Source organism: Bison bison, unplaced genomic scaffold (genome assembly GCF_000754665.1).
Source record: "Bison bison bison isolate TAMUID 2011002044 unplaced genomic scaffold, Bison_UMD1.0 scf7180017864260, whole genome shotgun sequence".
NCBI classification, from domain to species: Eukaryota; Metazoa; Chordata; class Mammalia; order Artiodactyla; family Bovidae; genus Bison; species Bison bison.
This window is the reverse complement of record NW_011494832.1, coordinates 11,255,833-11,275,890: the sequence shown is the minus strand read 5'-3', so window position 1 is coordinate 11,275,890 and position 20,058 is coordinate 11,255,833. Positions and strand designations below refer to the sequence as shown.

Here is a 20,058-nt window from a genome sequence, read left to right as displayed (position 1 = left end):
ACAACGGAGCGACTTCACTTTCACTTTTCACTTTCATGCATTGGAGAAGGAAATGGCAACCCACTCCAGTGTTCTCGCCTGGAGAATCCCAGGGACACCAGAGCCTGGTGGGCTGCCGTCTATGGGGTCGCACAGAGTCGGACACGACTGAAGCAACTTAGCAGCAGCAGCAGCATATATTTTATAAGAGTAATTTTTTTGGCAATTGGTACATTGTAGATCCAAATGAGAGTCTTTGCTGAATTCATATATCCTTTAACTTAATTTCCTGACATTTTCTATATGTATGATCATGTGGACATTGTCAGGTTTAGTCATCAACACCATTTTTCTTCATAAAATATAATAGACTATACCTTTCTTATCTATATTTTGGGACTTGTTCTGTAAGGAGCATGTTTTTTGAAAATTGGTCTTTTTGTTTTTTTGGTGACTGTATAGGGAAAGGTAACTTTTTGCCTTCTAACCACTTTTTGTTTGATGCATATTGTTAGTAAGTCATTTGAGAGGATTTTCAATGTTGCTAGGTTCTCATGTTTCATCACTACTTACTGCCCTTTTTGGTCAAAATTTTTTTATTGTGAAATCACATTTTAGGATCACAGACTTTAAAAAAGCATTTATTAATTCAAAACAGATCTTGAACCATTGCTTATCTTTCAATTTGTCTTTTTTCTCTCAAACTCCCTGAGGAATATTTTAGTAAGATAAAAGTTAGTAGAATTTTGCTTTTTAATTTTAATGAGTACCTTATTCACGTAATATGCACACACTAAATATTATCTTACTGCAAAACTGGATGAATAAATATTTGTTTTTAAAAAGGACTTTACCTTATTCATTTTGAATACCATAAATGATAGATCTGAATTATCTTTGATTATTTCATGCATTTATCTTTATTGCTGCTATCTTTGCTTCCTTTTTTATTTACCCAATGTTCATAGTTGACTATAAACTCTTCATTAAAGCTACTCCAGAAGACAGGACTGTGATGTTTTGAACCAGATCTCAGGAACAGGCCTGACTTTGACAGGCAGAAACAGATAGCATTTCTGGCAGAGGGAAGTAAAAGAGAGGTGTGGCTATATGGGGCGTGTTCGGGAAACCACAAGCAACTCCATTTGGCTCCTGTGAAGAAAAGGGAGAAAGTAGGGAAAGGGAACACAGAAAACATAATTGGGTTATTGGGGAGAGGGGGATCTTGGATATTGGGTTAAGGAGTTTGGGCTTATCTTTGAATAAGAAACTCTTTTGCAGACAGGAGTAAAACAGATAAAAGACAAAACATGACTAAGATTTCAAGTTGGATGACAGGCAGAATAGTGGGTCCAAGGACAGAAATATGGCACTCAAGAGTAGTGGATTGTGAAAGAGGGTGGGGAATAGGAAGATAAGTTTGATTACTCCAGACTGAGTTTGATTATTCCAGACTGAGTTTGATTACTCCAGACTGAGCTTGAACTGCCAATAGAGCAGTGGGAGATTCTTAGGTCTCAGCTAGAAATAGCATTGACTGTTAGGACAAACATCTTTCAGGAAATTATGATAAAATCTGAAGCCTGACATAGTTCAGCAAAAGAAACGGGTTAAAGAAACAACCTCGCAAAGGTCAAGGAAGGACAGGGTGTGGGAGGTGGGTAGAATGGGGTGGGGAGAATCACATCAAAGAAGAGGAGCCTGAGAAGAAGGCACCTCTGAAGTTTCTTTCCTGGAGTTCACTGGTGACCTTGGAGAGAGCAGTTTCCAAAGAGTGATAAGAAGCAAAGGCAGATGCTGGGAAGCAAAAGGGCACGAGGATGTGAAGACAGTGAGAACCGCCTACTCCTTCAAGAAATGTAGTTGTGACACCAGAGAGAGTAAATGGAAGGGGTAACACGGTGAAGGTTATTTGCTTGTTTCAACTTTGTGAGACCTGAATGTTCATACTTACACAATTCTCTACCCCACCTGAGCCTCCACCTTCACCAGCGAGGCCCCTGAGTAAAATTCATATGCCCTTCCTTCTGTTTTATTCCTTCTCTGCTGGGAAATGCATGCAGGTAACACCCATGACGTGACAAATTTTTAATAAATTCCTAGTGACATCACTGCCTCTTCTGCTTACTTGTTGTTTCCTTGAATGTCCTTGCTGATGTCTCACCCACAGCCCTTTGACTTTGGTTCTATCTTCTGAATCTCAGGGCCAGAAAGAACTTTCAAAGTCATCTTATCCAACCCCAGCCTCTACCTGTACGTCTCCAGTGATGCAGGACACTTCTTTTCCAAAGAGGAAGTGAAGCAAAATGACAGGGAAAAAAAAGAAAGAAATATCCCCCATGAACAGTCAACAATAACGAAATCCCCTCTCCTCCATTTTTTTTTCACCTGAGTTGAGACAGATTTATTTAGTGAAACACACACTCTTCAGTTAATTGCACACTCTTATCTTTAGTCTGGGCTTCCCTTGTGGCTCAGTTGGTAAAGGATCCACCCCCAATGGGTTTGATGCCTGGGTTGGGAAGATCTCCTGGAGAAGGGAATAGCTGCCCACTCCAGTATTATGGCCTGGAGAATCCCATCGTCTGTACAGTATTCTGGCCTGGAGAATTCCATGGACTGTATAGTCCATGGGATCACAAAGAGTCGGACACAACTGAGCGACTTTCACTTTCTACCTTTAGTCCACAAATTCCGTTTTTGTTTTGTTTGTTCCATTTAATTTAATCACTGTTCCTCTCTCCTCCATGGGTAACTGCTTAGTGTTTGTTATATTTTCATTTGTAGACAGTTTGCAAAACACACATCGCCGCACTGTGTGTTTATATATTGAATTAACAAAATTACATGGTGGGACTCATCTATTTCTTTTTCCCCCCTCAACTGGGCCCCTTGTGGGATCTTAACTTCTGAGCAGATATTGAACCTATGCCCTCTGTGGTGGAAGCGTGGAGTCTTAACCACTGGACCACCAGGAAGTCTCTACTTCTTGCTTTCCATTCTACCATGATTTGAGATCAGTTCACGTTTTGTGGGTCACACGGTCCATTGTTTCTGATAGCTGCCCAGTGTTCCACAGCAGACGCCTTCCTCATTTTACCCATCCATTTCACAGGAACGGACTCTACGTGATTCCAACTCTGTTACCACAAACAGTGCTGTAGCATACACAGTATCTGAGAACCTGAGTGAGGAATTCTCTGGGATTTTTACCCAGAAACGGGACCACCGGATCATAGAGGAAAGCACACCTCAGTGGCCAAGATCCTCAACAGAATGCTGTGCTAGTGCACCTCTCACCAGCCCGCAGTGTGGTCCTCACACCCACGTACATCCCACCTTCCCCAGGTGTTATCCGTTGTCTAATTTTTTATTAATCTGTTGAGGGTCAAGTAATATTCCTTTGTATTAATTTCCATTTCTCTAATCACTGATGAGTTTGGGCATCCCTTCTTCTGTAAATTAATTGTTCATATTCTTTCCCAATTTTTCTTTTGGTTTCCTGTCTTCTTATTTATTTCTAGGCTTTCCTTTTATTTATTTATTTATGTATTTATGGCTGCACTGTGCTACTTGTGGGATCTTAGTTCACCAACCAAGGACTGAATCCAGACCCACGGCAGTGAAAGCATTGAATCTCAACCACTGGGCTGCCACGGAGGTCCCTAGGCTTTCCTCTGATGTCCTGTATATAATAAGTCTCTTGTTGGTTTTAGACATTGCAGATATTATCTCCTAGTCTGTCATTTCTCTGTTAGTTTTGTCCATAGTGTTGTTATTGAACAGAAATATTTAATTTTTAAGGTCATCAAATTAAATCATTGTCTGACAGTTTGTGCTTTGGGGATTTTATTTAAGCCAAATTTTCCCTACCCACAGGCCACAAATTTATTCTTTAATATTATGTTCTATTAACTTTATAGTTTTCCTTTCATGCTGTCTTTAATCCATCTAGAGTTCTGGATAAGCATTTGGCTTTATTTTTCTCTGTTGTTGTAAGCCAGTTTCTCAACACCATCTCCTACAGATTTTGTCTCCTCTCTTACTGATCTATATACTACTTTTTATTTTCTTTTCTTTCAGTTATATTGAGATATGATTGACAAACAGTAGTACAAAAGTTTAAGATGTACAGTGTAATGATTTGATGTATATTCATAACAAAATGATTATTACAGTGTTAGGTGAACATCCATTATCTCCTATAGATATGAAATTAAAAAAAACTTTCTTGTGATCAGAACTCTTAGGATTTACTCTGTTAACCACTTGCATATATAACATACAGCAGTGTTGATTATATTTATCGTGTTGCACATCCATCTCTAGTACTTATTTATCTTATAACTGGAAGCTTGTACCTTTTGACTGCCTTTATCCAATTCACCCTCTTCCTATTCTCTACCTCTGATAACCACAAATCTGATTTCTTTCTTCTGTTTGTTCGTTTTGAAAGAACAATTGACCTGCAGTACTATGTTAGTTCCTCTTACACAACATGCTGCTGCTGCTAAGTCGCTTCGGTCGTGTCCGACTCTGTGAGACCCCAGAGACGGCAGCCCACCAGGCTCCCCCGTCCCTGGGATTCTCCAGGCAAGAACACTGGAGTGGGTTGCCATTTCCTTCTCCAATGCATGAAAGTGAAAAGTGAAAGTGAAGTCGCTCAGTCTTGTCCGACTCTTAGCGACCCGATGGACTGCAGCCCACCAGGCTCCTCTGTCCGTGGGATTTTCCAGGCAAGAGGACTGGAGTGGGGTGCCGTTGCCTTCTCTGCTTACACAACATAGTGATTCAATATTTTTATACATTTCAAAATGATCGCCAGGACAAGTCTAGTTACAGTATGTCACTATACAAAGATATGACACAGTTACTGACTATATCCTCCACACTGTACATTTCATACCTGTGACTCATTTCTTTGTAGTTTTTCTTTTTAAAGTCTTTTGTAAACATGGGTCTCTCCCTGAGCTCTCTCTTCTTTCATTTTCTAAATGTTCTTGCCCCAGCACCATACTGTTTTATTGCTAAAGCTTTGTACACCCTTTTATCTAGCAGGGCAAATACATTTTGTCACCAGTCTAAAAAGGGATGACAAGGAGATTGTTTCCAGAATCTTTCGCTGTCACCCCCACCCTGTACCTTTCTTCCATTTTGAGTGATTAAAGGCCTGTGTTGATATCTGTATCAGCTTTATTTTTGCCTCCTACATAGTTTTTCAAAAACCTGAAAGTAAATTTTTTAGAAACTGAAATCATTCATTATATCCTTAGTTTCCCAGACACAATGACCCATCCAGACACTGATTTAAGATTTAGAGAGAGGTCCCATGCCTTCCTGGGCTACAGGTTTACCTCTAAGAGAGGATTCTTGTCCATCCCAGCCAGGGTGGGGGAGTGGTACCAGAGGCTTTGCATCTCCTAAGTCAGTTCTCACTAGATTGGCTTCACTTGTTAATGAGAAGTAGTAAGAGTTGCCAGTGATCAGCACAAAACTTTTAGGTGTTGGGAGAAAAACACCCTGAAGTCAGAGTAGAAACGATTCTGTTACTATCTGTTATTCCTGTATAGTTAAGGCTTAAAAAAACCCAAACTACCTCTTTTCACCATCATTATCCATTAAATAAACTCTTGTATTTCTTCCCCCAAGGATGACACATAGAAAGCTGCCTCTTTTTAGGCAGAATTTTCCTTTAGCCTCATCCTGGGATCAGGACACCCACCACTCCCCCAATGTGTTCCGTGGGCATCACCCTCCCCCGTGGTCTCATCATCAAGCATGTCTGTCTCCCTAGGAACGACTCAACCGCAGGATCAGGAGGCTCAGAAAGGACATCTGTGAACTCCAGCCGCTCAGAACTCAGGAGGAGGAGAGACTGCAGGAGATGCAGGTGGGTTTCTTAGAGTCTCAGGAAGGACTCCAGTCTGGCCATCTGTCTGTCTGGAGCAGCCTGCTGCAAGGGGAGTGCCTGGAGGCTGGAAACATGGGTGCTGGGCTCCGTCTTGGGGTTTGTTGGCTGAGTGGCCCGGGGCAAGTCAAACGCTCTGAACTTCATGTGGTTTATATGATCAATGAAAGCCAGTCCTGCTCCACCTGGTTCAAGGCAAGAATCAGAGACAAGCAGACTATCAATTGAAAATTACTCCGTAAACCATAGGTTTCTTTGTCTCTGACCATCTACCCTTCTATCTCTCTTGCTCACTTCAGTGTGGGGTCTCTCCTCACGTTATGACCCGAGAGGGTTAAAAGGCAGTGGGAGGATATAGCAGAGTCTGTGCGTGTGTGTGTGTGGGGGGGCGGTTTGGGGGGGTGTGTAACACGCATGTGTGGATGTTCACAAGGGTGTTAGGTGGGGAGACAGTGTCCCGGCATTTTTGAAGAACATGGCTGCCTCTTTAACACCCATGACAGGTAGAGTCAATGTTACGAAGGGAGGAGGACTGAGAAATCAGCATTCTCACTCAATTGTCAGAGGCGGAGGGCTAGGCGGAGCCTTCTGACATCAGATCTTACAGAATTCCTTTTCTGGAGTTTCAGGCAGACCATGGGACCCACAGGCTAGAGGCTGAGCTGGAGCAGCAACCCCAAACCAGAAGACAGCTGGATGCCCCCGCTCAGCGGCGGCCAGACCAGCGGAGGGATGTGTCAGCAGAGCTGTCCAGAATCCCTGGCATCTCCAGGGCATTACTTCAGTTCAGCAGCCTGGTCACTGATCTGGAGGGGATGGCCAAGAAACTGGACACCAGCCTGCTGAAGGTGCGTGGGTGCCTTCCAAAGCCTGGAATTCTCCCCAAATAGTGGTCAGCCTACCTGTAGTATCCCTCTGGGAGGTGTAAGAAGAGACTTCTCTGTGACATGTGGTGGTGGCCTGTCCAAGGCTGCCCAATGCTGCTGCAGCAGAGTGGGTACACAGAAGGGGTGCACCCCTCCAGTCCTCAAGGTGGCAGTCCCGAGTGCCATCCACTAGTGGGGTGGAGAGGGGACTTGGAGGGAACAGGAACCTGAGAACTGATGGTGACTCTCACTCTTTCTCTCTCCTAGGATGCCGGTGACCTACTGAACAGGTATGAGCTATCCCATCTCCCTTCCTACCTGTGCTTCCACACACAAACCCACATCAACCTAGATGTGTGTGGGGGCTTTCTCAAGGTCAAGGAGTTCCACTGTTCCTTTAACTTGCATCTTCATGCTACATGGACAGTGGAAGAGTCAACAGAATATACTGAAGGATTTTTTGTTTCTAGGAGTGCTCCAGAGCAATTAGAGGCTATTTATCCCAACTTAGAGAAAAGAATCAATGAGTCACTTGTCCAGCCATCCTCAGCGGCTCTGACCTGTTCATCCCTGGGCCATCTCATCTCAGACTCACCTCACCCTCCTGGCTCTCCTTCCCCGAACCTGTCCAGCCTCCCATTAGGTCTGCCTGGTGGCCCCTCAGACCTGCCATCTCCTGAACATGACCTCCATTCCTCGTCACCAGAGCTGTGACCTGATGCCTGACCCTCAGACCCCTGGACAATAGTCATAGCCTCTCTCCTGAACCAGGCTTGTACTCTGGCTCCCGCTGCAGAAGTCAGGACCCAAGACCTCCGTTTTCCTGTGAACTGATGGTAGCACCCATCTCTCACCATCTCATATTGAAATGGGAGCATCATTTGAATGGTATGAGCTCACAATGGTGAGACCACCACTCAGGAACATTTCTTCTGAGCTCCTGTAGCACCTGGTATCTGTACCACTCGTCTGGCACTTGTATTATTTTTGTGATGGACAGACTCTACAGTGACCTCTCGTGATTCTCCCTTCATGGTGTTCATACCCTTGTGTGATCCCCTCTCCCTGAGTGTGAGCAGAACCTGTGACTTGCTTCTAATCAATGGAATACGGCAAAGGGGATGGGCTGACACTGCACGGACTGCATTACACAAATGGGACGCCTCCTGTTAACACTCTCCCTCTTGAGATTCTCCTTGCTGAACTGATGATGTAAGTGACTCTGGGGCCAGCAGGCAGCTTCCCGGAGCTGAGAGCAGCCTCCAGCCTTCAGCCAACAGGAAGCAGAGGCCCTCAGTCTTGCAGCTGCTGAAAAATTAATCCTGCCAACTGCCTAAATGAACTTGGAAGTGGATTTTTCCCCAGTCGAGTCTCCAGAAGACAACCCAGCCCAGTTGACACCTTGATTGCAACCTCATGAGACCCTAAGCAGAGAACCCAAACTTCTGATCCACAGAAACTGTGAGGTAACAGATGTCATAGAAACTATGATATAATGAATACAGATCAATGAATAGTACCTTTGTATATTAATTATTTGTGCATCACTTCTTTGGGTGAGTAATAACAGTGACCCAACCCACATCCTTCTCACTTGTCTGATGTATAAAATGAGACTATTTTTTTAAATGGGACTATTAATAATACCTACCTCATAGGGTTGTTGTGATCATTAGATGAGTTAATATATTAAAAAATGTTTATTTACAGTGACTGGTCAGAGTGAGCTCTATATGTGTTCGTTATTATTACTAACATTTTTTAAATCTTTAATTCTTTCTTTGAGAACTACTTGTGTCCCCTCCAGCACCCTCACCATAGCTTCCCATGAAGCTTGGTTAGTGGTGGAGAAGTCCCATTTTCCTTATTTACATGTCTGATCTTATAATAAACTTTTCTGTTATTTGAACTAATTTGAGTGAGTTGCCATTCCTTTTACTAGAAAGAGCTGCTACAGTGTAAGCTGTGAAAAAACCAAGTGTGCACAATCCTCTGAGGGTGTTGGAGAGGGTGATGGGGAGCTTGGGGCTCTGGACTCCAGCACTTCCTGGAGGAGGGAACCTTGAGACCAGACTGTGACAAGCAGAGTGTGGAGGCTCATGGAGCTACCTTATCTTGACGTCACCGTGTTTTAGGATCAATCCACTTTCTCTGCACTGAGTCCACACTCCAAACAAATGAACTTCAATTACCCTGCAAGTGCTGATAGACCAACACGAGTATTTGCACTCACTAGCAGTTTTATTTCTTAGTGTAAGAAATATAAATTCTGTTTCTGAATCCAAGTCCCTTGTTAGGAGCATGGCCAATAATAAAATATTCACACCTACCGGGGGACCCATTTCTGAACAAGGTAGCCTGGTGGCTAAGAGCTCTTGGGTCTGACATAGATCAAAATCCTGGGTGCATGATTTTGGCTGAGCAAGTGCCCAAAATTCACCAGACCTCAGCATTTTTAACTTTAAAATGTAGATAATAATAGGAGCTACCTGGCAGGGTCACTAAGATTAAGTGACATAATACATGTAAAGTCCTTCAACAGGCCAAGATCTCTCTTTAAGTTCTAATGTATTCTTTAAATATATATACATTTTTTTTAATTGGAGGATAATTGCTTTACAATGCTATCTTGTTTAGGCTGGGATCTTCATACACATTTACCCTAGAGGCTAATCGTCATTTTTAAAAACACAACCAGTGAAAAATAAACAGAAAAAGACAATCCACTTTTTGGTGGAATCCCAGGTCTGGGGACTTGGGGTATGTTTTACCATTATATAAGGACTTACATGTGCCTTTTTCTTTTTCTATTTTTTTTTTTTTTTGACTACACATTTTACATGAAATACTGAACATTCCCAGGAAAAGCAATTGTACCTTCATTTTCCAATTCCTCACTCCTGATCTCCCCATGTTTTCTACTTGCTAAACTGAGGGCTTCCCTCATAGTTCAGCCCATAAAGAATCTGCCTGCAATGCAGGAGACCTGGGTTCAATTCCTGGGTCAGGAAGATCCCTTGGAGAAGGAATGGCAACCTACTCCAGTAATCTTGCCTGGAGAATCCCAGGGACAGAAGAGCCTGGCAGGTTACAGCCCAGGCGGTTGCAAGAGTAGAACATAACTTAGTGACTAAACCACCACTAAACTGGGGATAAACAACAGGGAATTCCCTGGAAGTCCTGTGGTTAGGATGCCAGCTTCACTGCCATGGGCCTGGGTTCAATCCCCAGTTGGAGAACCAAGATCTTATAAGCCTTTTGGCCAAAAGAGGAAAAAAAGAAGAGGGTAAATAACAGAACTTTTGGGGTGACTTCTAAGTCTGGGCCTCAAGACACTGTGCCTATCTCCCCTTAGAGTTTGCACCTGGATGGTTTGCTCCTCCCAGAGGTCGCAATGGGGAGATGATAGAACGTTTTACTTTATGTCTGAGCAGATTCAACAGAGACAGTATTAAAGTGAAAGGTTATTTAAGCAGAATAAATGACACACCACCAAGAACTAAAAATAAAATATAAGACAATGCTTTTATTGTACATAGGATTTAAACTTCCTTGGAATGACAGAAATCATCTTACAAACTCAAGGCAGCCACGTGTTAGTTCTTATCCCTGAACCAGCACCAGGCAGGGTGGCTTCTGGAGTCATGAACACTCAGCTTCTTCACACCATGTGCAGCCACAACTTCTGCCAATACAACTTGCTCCCCTACAAGGTCTCTACCCAAAACCACACATCTTTACAAAGTCCTGATTCTCTCCCTTCTTCTGCCCAGTCCCTCAGATGACACTTCTTATCCAGCCCTGGAGCAGTCCCAGTGCTTTGGGCTACAAGTCACAGGTCCCCCTCTGTAACTCCATTTGGGCAATTCACCCCCTGCCTCTGTCTGAGATTCCTTCCCCAGTACAAACCTTATTACAGTGCTATCTCTGCTCCCACAGCTGAGCTATTTGGGACTCATTCCTGTTCACCATCTTATTCCTTTCGTCTCATTTCTCAATGTCAGATGGTGATCAACAGATCAAGAACAGGATTTTCCTGATTTTCCAGAGGATGAGTGTGGACCTCAGGTTGTGGCTTATGTCCACAACTTCCCTGACCCCTTCCTACCAAGGCCCTGCATTTTCATCGCAGCCAGAAGAAGGCATTGAGTGGTGTCAGGGGTGGGTGTCATGAGCAATCAGCTCATGAAGACAGTGCAAATGACCCAGTATCCCATGGGTCACAGATCATCCATCCATTTCTCTGCCACACCTTCTCCCTAAGATGCTTTTTCCCCTTTTTTCCTCATTCACTATAATCATCTTTTGGTTTTATTTCTTTATTTATTTTTGTCCACACTCTGAGGCATATGGGATCTTAGTTTGCTGACCAGGGATCAAGCCCACACCCCCTGCATTGGAAGCATGGAGTTTTAACCACTGGACCACTATACCCATCTTTTAGACTCCCCTTTCTAGAAAGCCATCCCTGACTCACCTGCTGCCTCCTAATGGATTATACCCCTCCTCTGGGCTGTTCTAGTGCCCAGATCAGACTCCCATCACAACACTGTGCTCTCATTTCCTCCTTAGGTCACTGTCTCTTCTCATGACCTCCTTCAGATACAGGACAAGTTTTGTGGGGGTTTTATTGTTTGTTCATTTTTTTCTTTTCCCTTTCATGTCACCAGTGGCTACCATACTGCTTGGCTCATAATTAGCACACAACAAATATTTCCTAAGGATATGAGTAGGTGAACTCTAATATTTTAGGGGAGAAAACAAGATGAAAAGAGGTGAGATGCCTAGTTTAAGATCGTATAATTCATTGCAAGGCTGAGTCTAGAACCCAAGTCTTCCTCGCTCAAATCCAGTATTCCTTCCTCTTACACAGTACTTCTGTGCCTGGTGGAGATGGTGGTGAGGAGGGCTAGCAGTAGTCTGAGTCCCATCCACCCGGCATTGAGGAAAGGGCTTGATCAGCAGACTGAAGATCATCCCACTTTGTCCCTCTCCAAAGTCCTGACTCTTATCACATCATCTAAAGCAGTCATTTCAAATCTCAGGTGACCCAGCCAGGGTCAAGTCCTTAGGTCCTCTCTTTGAGCCCTGTGCTTAGGACAGGGTAGCTGCACCCTCTTGGGAGCTCAGGGAGAACTTGGACCCTCGGCCCCAGAGCCCAAAGAAAGGAAAGACTTTCTGGGTGAAGGACGCAGTGAAGGTGTAAATGGGTTCCTGGGTGACGGCGTTGGCAAAGGTCACCCAGCCCACCTCGTAGTCGATGGACACCCGCACCTGCTGGGGCTGCTCCTCCAGGGTCAGTCGGGTGGGGAAGGAGCTCAGGGCTGAGACGAAGCCCCAAGCCAGCCTCACCGCCCACACCCCCTCCTCTGGCCGCATCCGAAGCTCCCCCTTCCGGCGGATGTCCTTACTGACCACGCCTAGGGTGCAGCTGCCCCCGTGAGCCAAGTCCACACTCACCACCCACGTGTGTCTCCCCCCTGTGAAGCCACCATGGGCCAGGACACAGGTGGCCCGGTCAAAACGCTGGGGGTTGTCTGGCGACTTCTGCCACTTGTAGGAGAAACGAGCCTGCTGGTAGTCCTCGGACAGCAGGAGCTTGGGGTGGGAAGTCCGGGGGTCTAGAGAGATGTGCGCTGTGGGGAAAACAAAGGGGATGCACATGTCAGCAGACACACTATCACCTTCAAGAAAGGTCTAACCACTCCCCTTGGCATTCACATTAGCATTACTCCCAACAACACAGGAAGCATGGGTATCTCCTGGGAACTTGCTAGTGACACTCTCAAGCTCCACCCCAGACCACCTGAGACGGAATCTGCATTTTAGCACAATCCGTAAATGATTCCTGAACCTGTTAACACCTGCTTCAGAGGATGTGTCCAGTTCAGTCGCTCAGTTGTGTCCGACTCTTTTCTGCGACCCCATGGAGTGCAGCATGCCAGGCTTCCCTGTCCATAACCAACTTCCAGAGCCAACTCAAACTCATGTCCATCGCGTCAGTGATGCCATCCAACCATCTCATCCTCTGTTGTCCCCTTTTCCTCCTGCCCTCAATCTTTCCCAGCATCAGGGTGGTACTGATGCTGACTTTTCCAATGAGTCAGTTCTTTGCATCAGATGGCCAAAGTACTGGAGCTTCAGCTTCAGCATCAGTCCTTCCAATGAATATCCAGGACTGATTTCCTTTAGGATTGACTGGTTGGATTTCCTTGCAGTCCAAGGGACTCTCAAGAGTCTTCTCCAACATAGCTTTCTTGATAGTCCAACTCTCACATCCATACATGACCACTGGAAAAACCACAGCTTTGACTATACAGACCTTTGTTGATAAAGTAATGTCCCTGCTTTTTAATATGCTGTCTATGTTGACCACAGCATTAGTCAGTTGGTTAGTGTGTTAGTTTGGACATGCAGGCTCTCATCTGGTTCTCTGCAGTCCCCTGAAAAGCACTTCTGCCGCCTGCAAACTGGCTGACGCCCAGAGCTGTGTGTGCCTGCTCTCATTTCCTCTGCTGACACATCACGTCCTATCCCTCCTGTATCTCAGAGGGCGGGGACATCCCCCCACTCCCAGTCCAAACTTCATGATCACTCCCTGGGTGCATATGACTCATATACTCAGTCTTCTTCGCTCCTGTCAGGCTCCCTGACTCACCCACGGGGTATTCATTCTGCCTCAGGAATCTACAATCAGGCTGTCTGAGGGCCACTTTTTGACATCAAAACTTCTGCAGATCTCTGCATAGTGCTACTTTTAGTATCCATAAGTTGAGACAAATACGTGAATTCTGATATGTCCATGAATTAGAGTCGCTTCCAAGAACCCCACGACTTCCCAGTGTCTTTGGCTGATAGACTAGGAACAATGGCCTTGAGAGGGGTCCAGAATTTATTCCTTTCCTGCCCACAGGTTGCACGCCTATCATCCATGAAACAACACCCAAGAGAGAGTGGGGGGGGGGGTCCTGACAATTCTAAGAATGTTATTCTAAATCCAGATCAAAGTTCCCCTCATCCAGGAAGCCCTTCCCGATAGACCTTGGCCCAGGCTCATTTAATCTTTCTATCTTGTCAAGTGCAGATCAGAACCTGAACTTCCTGTCAGGTACGTGGTATGAGTGTGTGCATTTTCCTTCTTCATGGTTCTCAGGCAGTCCTTATAAAGGCACTGACATATATCACTGCCATGTGTGACATTATGTGTGTGTACATTTATTTATATATATATATAATATATATATATATATGTATGATATATATGTATTTGACTAGTACATTTTCCAGTGTGGAACCCAGCAAAATTATCCGTCTTTTTCAACTTTAGATTCCTCACTCCCTCCCATACTGACAGAGGCAACTTACCTGGCTCATAATCCAACTCAAAGCTGAGTTTTTCTGTAAAGAGGAAGTAAAACAAGATGCGGTTTCATTAGTCTTACAAAACCACAGAACATTTACTGATGAAGAAACTGAGGCCCCAGGAAGGGAAGGGACAAAGAGAAGAATGGCAGGTGGAACCCTCTAGACCAGTGGTTCTGAACTTGAACTTGCATCAGAGCCCCCGGAGCACTCGTTTTTGATTCAAGTGGCCCAGGGTGGGGCCAAGATTTGCATTTCTGGCAAGTTCCCAGGGCATGCTGATGCAGGCTGGGACTTCGTTTTGAGCCTCACTGTCTAGCTCTGAGCAGGCAGAGACCATGTTTACGTTCAATGCCTCCCACAGAACCCAGGACATAGTAAATGCTCAAGAAACATCTACTTAATGAACAGATAAACGGGTTAATTTGTTTCTCATTCTGCTTGGAAATAATTTAGGGGAGAGTCAAAGGTCAGCCCTTGACGAGAGTAAAATTTTCTTCTCTGCTAGGCCACTTACTTGCAGGAAGTGGACTTAGGGGAAAACTCTTCTAAAGTGACTTTTTTTGTGGGCAGGTCATTTAGAACTAGGTGGCATCATACATGATGTCATGTGGGACGAGGGGGAGGTGTTGGCAGCAAACCACTTTTCTGACTCTCATTTCAAACCCTCCATTCCCTCACCTATCACCACTCCCTGTCTCAGAAAAGGGGGTCATGGTCCCCACATGGGCAGTTCAACTCTGAGAACCAGCCTAATGGGGTGGAGGATGGGGGAAAGCCAGGGAAAGGAGGAAGGGAAGTCAGCTACCACAGGGCACAGAAAAATACTCTCAGTGGCTATTAATTAACAATTATAAAAAAAACTCATTATATATTACAAATGCCCCTATGGCTTTTTTAAATTATTGACAGTGACTAATTTTGTTAATCATTATCTTACATGTCACTTCATGACAAGTGGTTAGATCGGTTTCATTATTTTTCAAAATAGTTAAATTTTTCTGGAAAGCTTCAGCTTTCTTATCTCACTTCCTTGCCACATTATTCTGAAAGCAGATTTTATAAAGATTGGCAAATAAGGAAAACAAGGCACTGGAAAGGCTTGAGCCTTGTCAAAGGTCACACAAGCGTAGGGAAGCAGGGCATGGAGGCCACTCGTAAGCCCAGGCTTCATGGCCACCTGTGCTCCATGGGGTCCTCTTACCCAGAAACATCTTCATCTCCCTCTGCAGCGGGAAGGCTTGCTGGGGGAAGTCCCGAATCCTCTGGCCCAGCTCCGGAGATATAGCCACTGGTTTCCGGCACCTCCTGGTTTCACATCTAGGGGCACAGAAATGGCGGGGTCTGGGATTTATCCTCCTTAGCGATGCCCCCAGACTCAGTTGGTCATCTTCTTCTAACTGAGCTTGGAGGTGCTAGTCCCCATGGGCAGACATCATTCCTCTAGGATGGACCCCCTTCCTCTCCTCACTGCCCACTCTCGGGCAGTGCCATGCTGGGTGTGTACCTATGGTTATACGTGGAAATGCAATTGAGGATGTGAAAGTTTACATGTGAGTTTTATCTGTAATGTGAGAACGTATGTTTGTTTGGCAATAACCAGGCGTGTAGTGCCTGTTTGTTTATGTATGTGGGGAAAGAAGAAACAAACTTACCTTATTAGAGTGCTTCTGATATCCTAGGAAAAAGAGAGAAAGCAGAGACTTGGTTTCCACTTCTCCTTCCCACAAGAAAAGACAAAAATACTGTATTCTCAGCCCTAGATAGAAAAGGACGCCAGATCCATGGAGTCACAGCATTTTAGGGTTTATGAGGCTTCAGGGATCTTGGAGCCCAACTCCTTTATTTTATAAGACGCAGACAGTGAAGTGACCTGGCCCTCAGAGGCAAAGACAAGTCCCATCCCAAGGTCACCTGCTTCTCAGTCCCAAGTGTGTCCCCCTAAGTCATGCTGCCTTTGTGATGCCATACTGGGACCCCAGTATCTCTCCTCCAGCAAGACAAAGTGAAATAGACTAGAAAGAACTTCCTGACTGGGGGGTGGTGACACAGAGAATGGTTTGCCTTGAAAACAGCACCTGACATTTGTTTGCTTAGTGCCTGATGCTTTTCAAAGTGCTACTTTCACTTGCATTTTACTGTGGGATCCTCACAAATAAATAAAGTATTTGTGAGGTAAATAAAGCATCTTCCCTATCTGAATGGATGGTAGGATGAAGAGACCACAATCAGAGCAAAGTGACCTGGGAGCTCTAGGGGAAGCAAGGATTCTTAGAATTCAGAACTTGTGGTCCTGTGACCCATCTTCCACTTGGGGTACAAAGATCTGTGAGTGAAGAAGAGATGGCTCAGGTGCTAAAGATGCCACAAAGCCTAGGCCAGCGTGGTGGGTGGGGCGGGGCTCAGCTCTCACCGTCAGGAGCTCCCTCGCCGGCCTCTCCTTCTTCTCCTCCAGTTCCTCAATGAGGGTGTTGAACCGGCCGATCTCCCCAGTGACCAGGACATCAAACTCATCCCGATGCTTCAGGATGTCCTCATCCAGCTTCTCCAGCTGGTCTAATAGGATGTTCTGCTGCTCTTCCAGGAACTGGCTCAGATGTGCAAACTCAGAAATCACCTTTTGTTTCTTGGTGGCCACCTGAGTCTGAGAGGGCAGGAGAAGAAAGAGGCCAGGAAGTTATTCCTCCTCTTTTTCCCCTTCCTTTTCCTTCTTTTTCCTTGATTCACTCACATCTCCCTCCTGGCCCAGATCCACATCTTCCAAGGTTTGGTGGTAAAGTCAGAGCCCCCTAGTCTCCAGGTCCCCGGACAGACTTGGTTTCCTTTCCACCTGCCCTGCCACTTCCGGGAGGAGATATAAGGAAGGGGTGAGGACACCCTACTTCCTGCCGTTTACCAAGTGCACACAATGTGCGTGTCACTAAGGGACAGTCGTTACAGAAATTCAATGAGATAGTAACAATTTTTAATCTTCACTTCACAGAAAAATAAACTGAGCATAGAGAGCTGTTTGAGGTCATAGAGCTAATTTGTTTCAGGATTCAAACTCAGAAGGACTTCAAAGCCCCTATATGTGATGTTTCCTTGATTTCAGATAGGCACTGGAGCCAGAGGAAGGCAAGAGGGCTAAGGAAGGGATGATGACCTACCAGGAGGACTTGTATCCTTCGATTTTCCCTCGACTGAATTTCTTGAATCTCCTCTCTCTCTTTTCTTAGACACTCAAGACACTTCTGTATTTGTTCCTGGAAAGAAGGGGCATAAAATATCTAAGATGGAGGTGGGGGAGGGATAAATTAGAAGTTTGGGATTAGCAGATACAAGCTACCATATGTAAAACAGATAAACAACAAGGACCTACCGTACAGCACAGGGAACCAAATTCAATACCTTGAAATAAATTATAATGGAAAAGAGTCTGAAAAAAATATGAATCACTTTGCTGTACACTAGAAACTAATACAAAGCTGTAAATCAACTATACTTCAATTAATTTTTAAAAAATATTTAAGATGGAAACAATGATTTGTTAAGAAGTGTCATCTCTGTCTCCTGGAATAGAATGACCCAACGGAAGGAGTTGGGTCTCAGCTGACAAAGCTTGGGCTGTTATTGTCCTTAACAGCTGACTCTCTTTGGGTCTTTTTCCTCTTGTTTGGCTCTCCAAGAATTTTGATCAGGGTTTTCCCCCTTTAATCTGTGCCATTATAGGCTATGATTCCATGTTCCCACCTGAGCCTTCCTGTTATCAAGCTGTGTGAATGTGCTTAGTCGTTTCAGTCTTGTCTGACTCTTTGCAAATTAACGAACGGTAGCCCCACAGGGTCCTCAGTACATGGGATTCTCCAGGCAAGAATACTGGAGTAGGTTGCCATGCCCTCCTCCAGGGGATCTTCCCAACTCTGGGATCGAACCCTTATCTCCTGTGTCTCCTGCATTCAGGCAGATTGTTTACTGCTGAGCCACTGGGGAAGCCCTGTCATCAGGTTAAACACACTCTAAATTATTTTGCCTTTAATAAATGGTATCTAGGGTCTGTCCTGAATTTGATATGCCCTTCTTTGAAATTATCCTAACTTTCTCACATCTCCCAAAAGGAATACCTCCAAACAACCTCTGTTATGAATGGAATCAACTTTCTGAGTATGATCTGGAGGGAACAAGAAACATGGATGATGCAAAAAATAATCAATGATTTGTTTTAAAAACTGCTTGCTCTTGGGGACTTCCCTGGTGGTCTAGCAGTTAAGACTTTGTACTTCCACTGCAGGGGGCACAGGTTTGATCCCTTGTTGGTGAACTGTTAATAAGATCCCCACAGGCCACACGATGTGGCCAAAACACTCTCCCAAAACAAACAAACAAAAAATTTCTTGCTTTAGAGAAGAGTTAGGAACAGTTATACACATATAAATGGCCATAAAAATACACTGCAAAATATATTTAGAACTCTTACCAATACATGCTAATTAACTAGCTGACACATGAACACAGACACCTACTTGTAATAAAACAAGATGCATAAACAACTAAAAGCAGCATACACTCATTTAATGACGGAGAAAATTACACACTATATGTATCTACCCAACCTGCATATATGTAAACACTCATTTACTCACAAACATGAGCACTCAGTTACACATACACACTCAAATTGTCAGATCCCCCCAAACACACTGTACCCACTGGGAAACGTGCAAACATTAATACTAATACACTATGCAATCACTTCCTCAAGTGCAAACCCAGACATCCTCAGACACACCTGACTGATCCAGGGCCCAGACACACATGCTCGTGTTTTGGTGACTCATTCACTCAACAGGTATTTGTTGAGCTACTATTCTGTGTTGGCCATAAGGAAACAATATAGGACATACTTAAAACACAAACACATGATCTTGCATACCTGGGTCTATTGCCTGGCTGATGATAAAATAGAGAGTGGCCCAAATTATCCACCCCTCCGCTCTTTTTCTTTCAGTCTAGTCCCATTCGAGACACACCCCCAGAAAGCCCGCAGTTTCCCCTTCGTACCCGGTAGGGCCCCGCTGCATCCTCCAGGAAGCGCACGGTGTGGGCGCGGTGCTCCCAGGCCTCCCGGCACACCACGCACAGCTGCATCTCATCGTCCTCGCAGAAGAAGTAGACCTTCTCTCCGTGCTCTGGGCAGACATCCTCCTCGTCTAAGTCCATCTGGGACACCAGCTTGAGACGCTCGATGTTCTCCACCACGTTGGCCAGCTGCCAGTTGGGCCGGAAGTTCCCTGGGCGGAAAGGCTCCTTGCAGAGTGGGCAGGTCGGGGGCTCCTCGGGGTCCGGGCTGGTGATCTCCAGGTAGCGGGTGAGGCACACTCGGCAGAAGTTGTGGCCACAGTCGATGGTGACCGGTTCTCTGAGGGTCCCTTGGCAGACGGGGCAGTTGACTTCATCTGCCAGGCTGGTCACGGAAGCAGCTGAGGCCATGGTGCTGCTACTGCTTGTGATCTCTTCAAGGTCACCTTCTCTGCTCGGCTTGGGGGCAGGGCTGGGAGAAGAATGAGGACGCACAGCGCTCACTCACACACCCACATGCACACACGGCCAGACACAGGGGCATCCTACATACCCAGTGACAGCCTCATGGTCACACACATACACACCTGCACTTGCACACAAGAGCAAGGCACCCACTTGCACGCCTGGCAGCCAGGGTTCTGCTTTCCCCCTCCCAAAGGAACAGACACACACCTCCAGTGGCAGAAACAGAGAAATAGCAGAGGAGGGGAAGAAGGGGTGACAGCCTCCCAGAGATGACCTCAGTTACTGTCTGAGCTGGTGCCCATGACCAGCAGGTTGCTGCCTCGTCCCGTCCATCCAGAGACGCTCACGGTAGAAGTATCTTAACCACCCATGGGTGGAAGAGACTGTTCTTTTGGGAGCAGGAGGGAGACTGGGTCA

At 45.3% G+C, this 20,058-nt stretch overlaps 2 protein-coding genes across 2 annotated transcripts in view; one reads left to right on the top strand and one right to left on the bottom strand.

Moving 5' to 3' along the window:
• TRIM40 (tripartite motif containing 40) overlaps positions 1-7,582 on the top strand; it is an 11,547-nt gene extending 3,965 nt beyond the window's left edge. The window contains exons 2-5 of the mRNA XM_010848176.1: positions 5,774-5,869; positions 6,517-6,735; positions 7,021-7,043; positions 7,525-7,582. Coding sequence (XP_010846478.1) covers positions 5,774-5,869; positions 6,517-6,735; positions 7,021-7,043; positions 7,525-7,582 — 396 coding nt within the window. The remainder of the gene's footprint in view (positions 1-5,773; positions 5,870-6,516; positions 6,736-7,020; positions 7,044-7,524) is intronic.
• A 3,820-nt stretch (positions 7,583-11,402) lies between these two features.
• Positions 11,403-20,052, bottom strand: TRIM10 (tripartite motif containing 10). The gene is made up of 8 exons (XM_010848175.1): positions 19,916-20,052; positions 19,156-19,645; positions 17,265-17,360; positions 16,529-16,759; positions 15,771-15,793; positions 15,320-15,435; positions 14,119-14,151; positions 11,403-12,389 (listed from the first exon to the last, which is right to left on the bottom strand). The coding sequence occupies exons 2-8, from the start codon at positions 19,582-19,584 to the stop codon at positions 11,848-11,850; spliced, it is 1,470 nt and encodes a 489-aa protein (XP_010846477.1). The 5' UTR covers positions 19,585-19,645; positions 19,916-20,052; the 3' UTR covers positions 11,403-11,847.
• Between the last annotated feature and the right edge of the window lie 6 nt (positions 20,053-20,058).

Coding starts and splice junctions, on each gene's coding strand:
- TRIM10 (XM_010848175.1), bottom strand. CDS start 19,584: ATGGCCTCAGCTGCTTCCGTGACCAGCCTGGCAGATGAAGTCAACTGC. Junction 15,794..16,528: donor CGGCGAGGGAGCTCCTGACG/GTGAGAGCTGAG, acceptor TCTTTTTCCTAG/GATATCAGAAGCACTCTAAT. Junction 14,152..15,319: donor GGAGATGAAGATGTTTCTGG/GTAAGAGGACCC, acceptor TCCTCTTTACAG/AAAAACTCAGCTTTGAGTTG.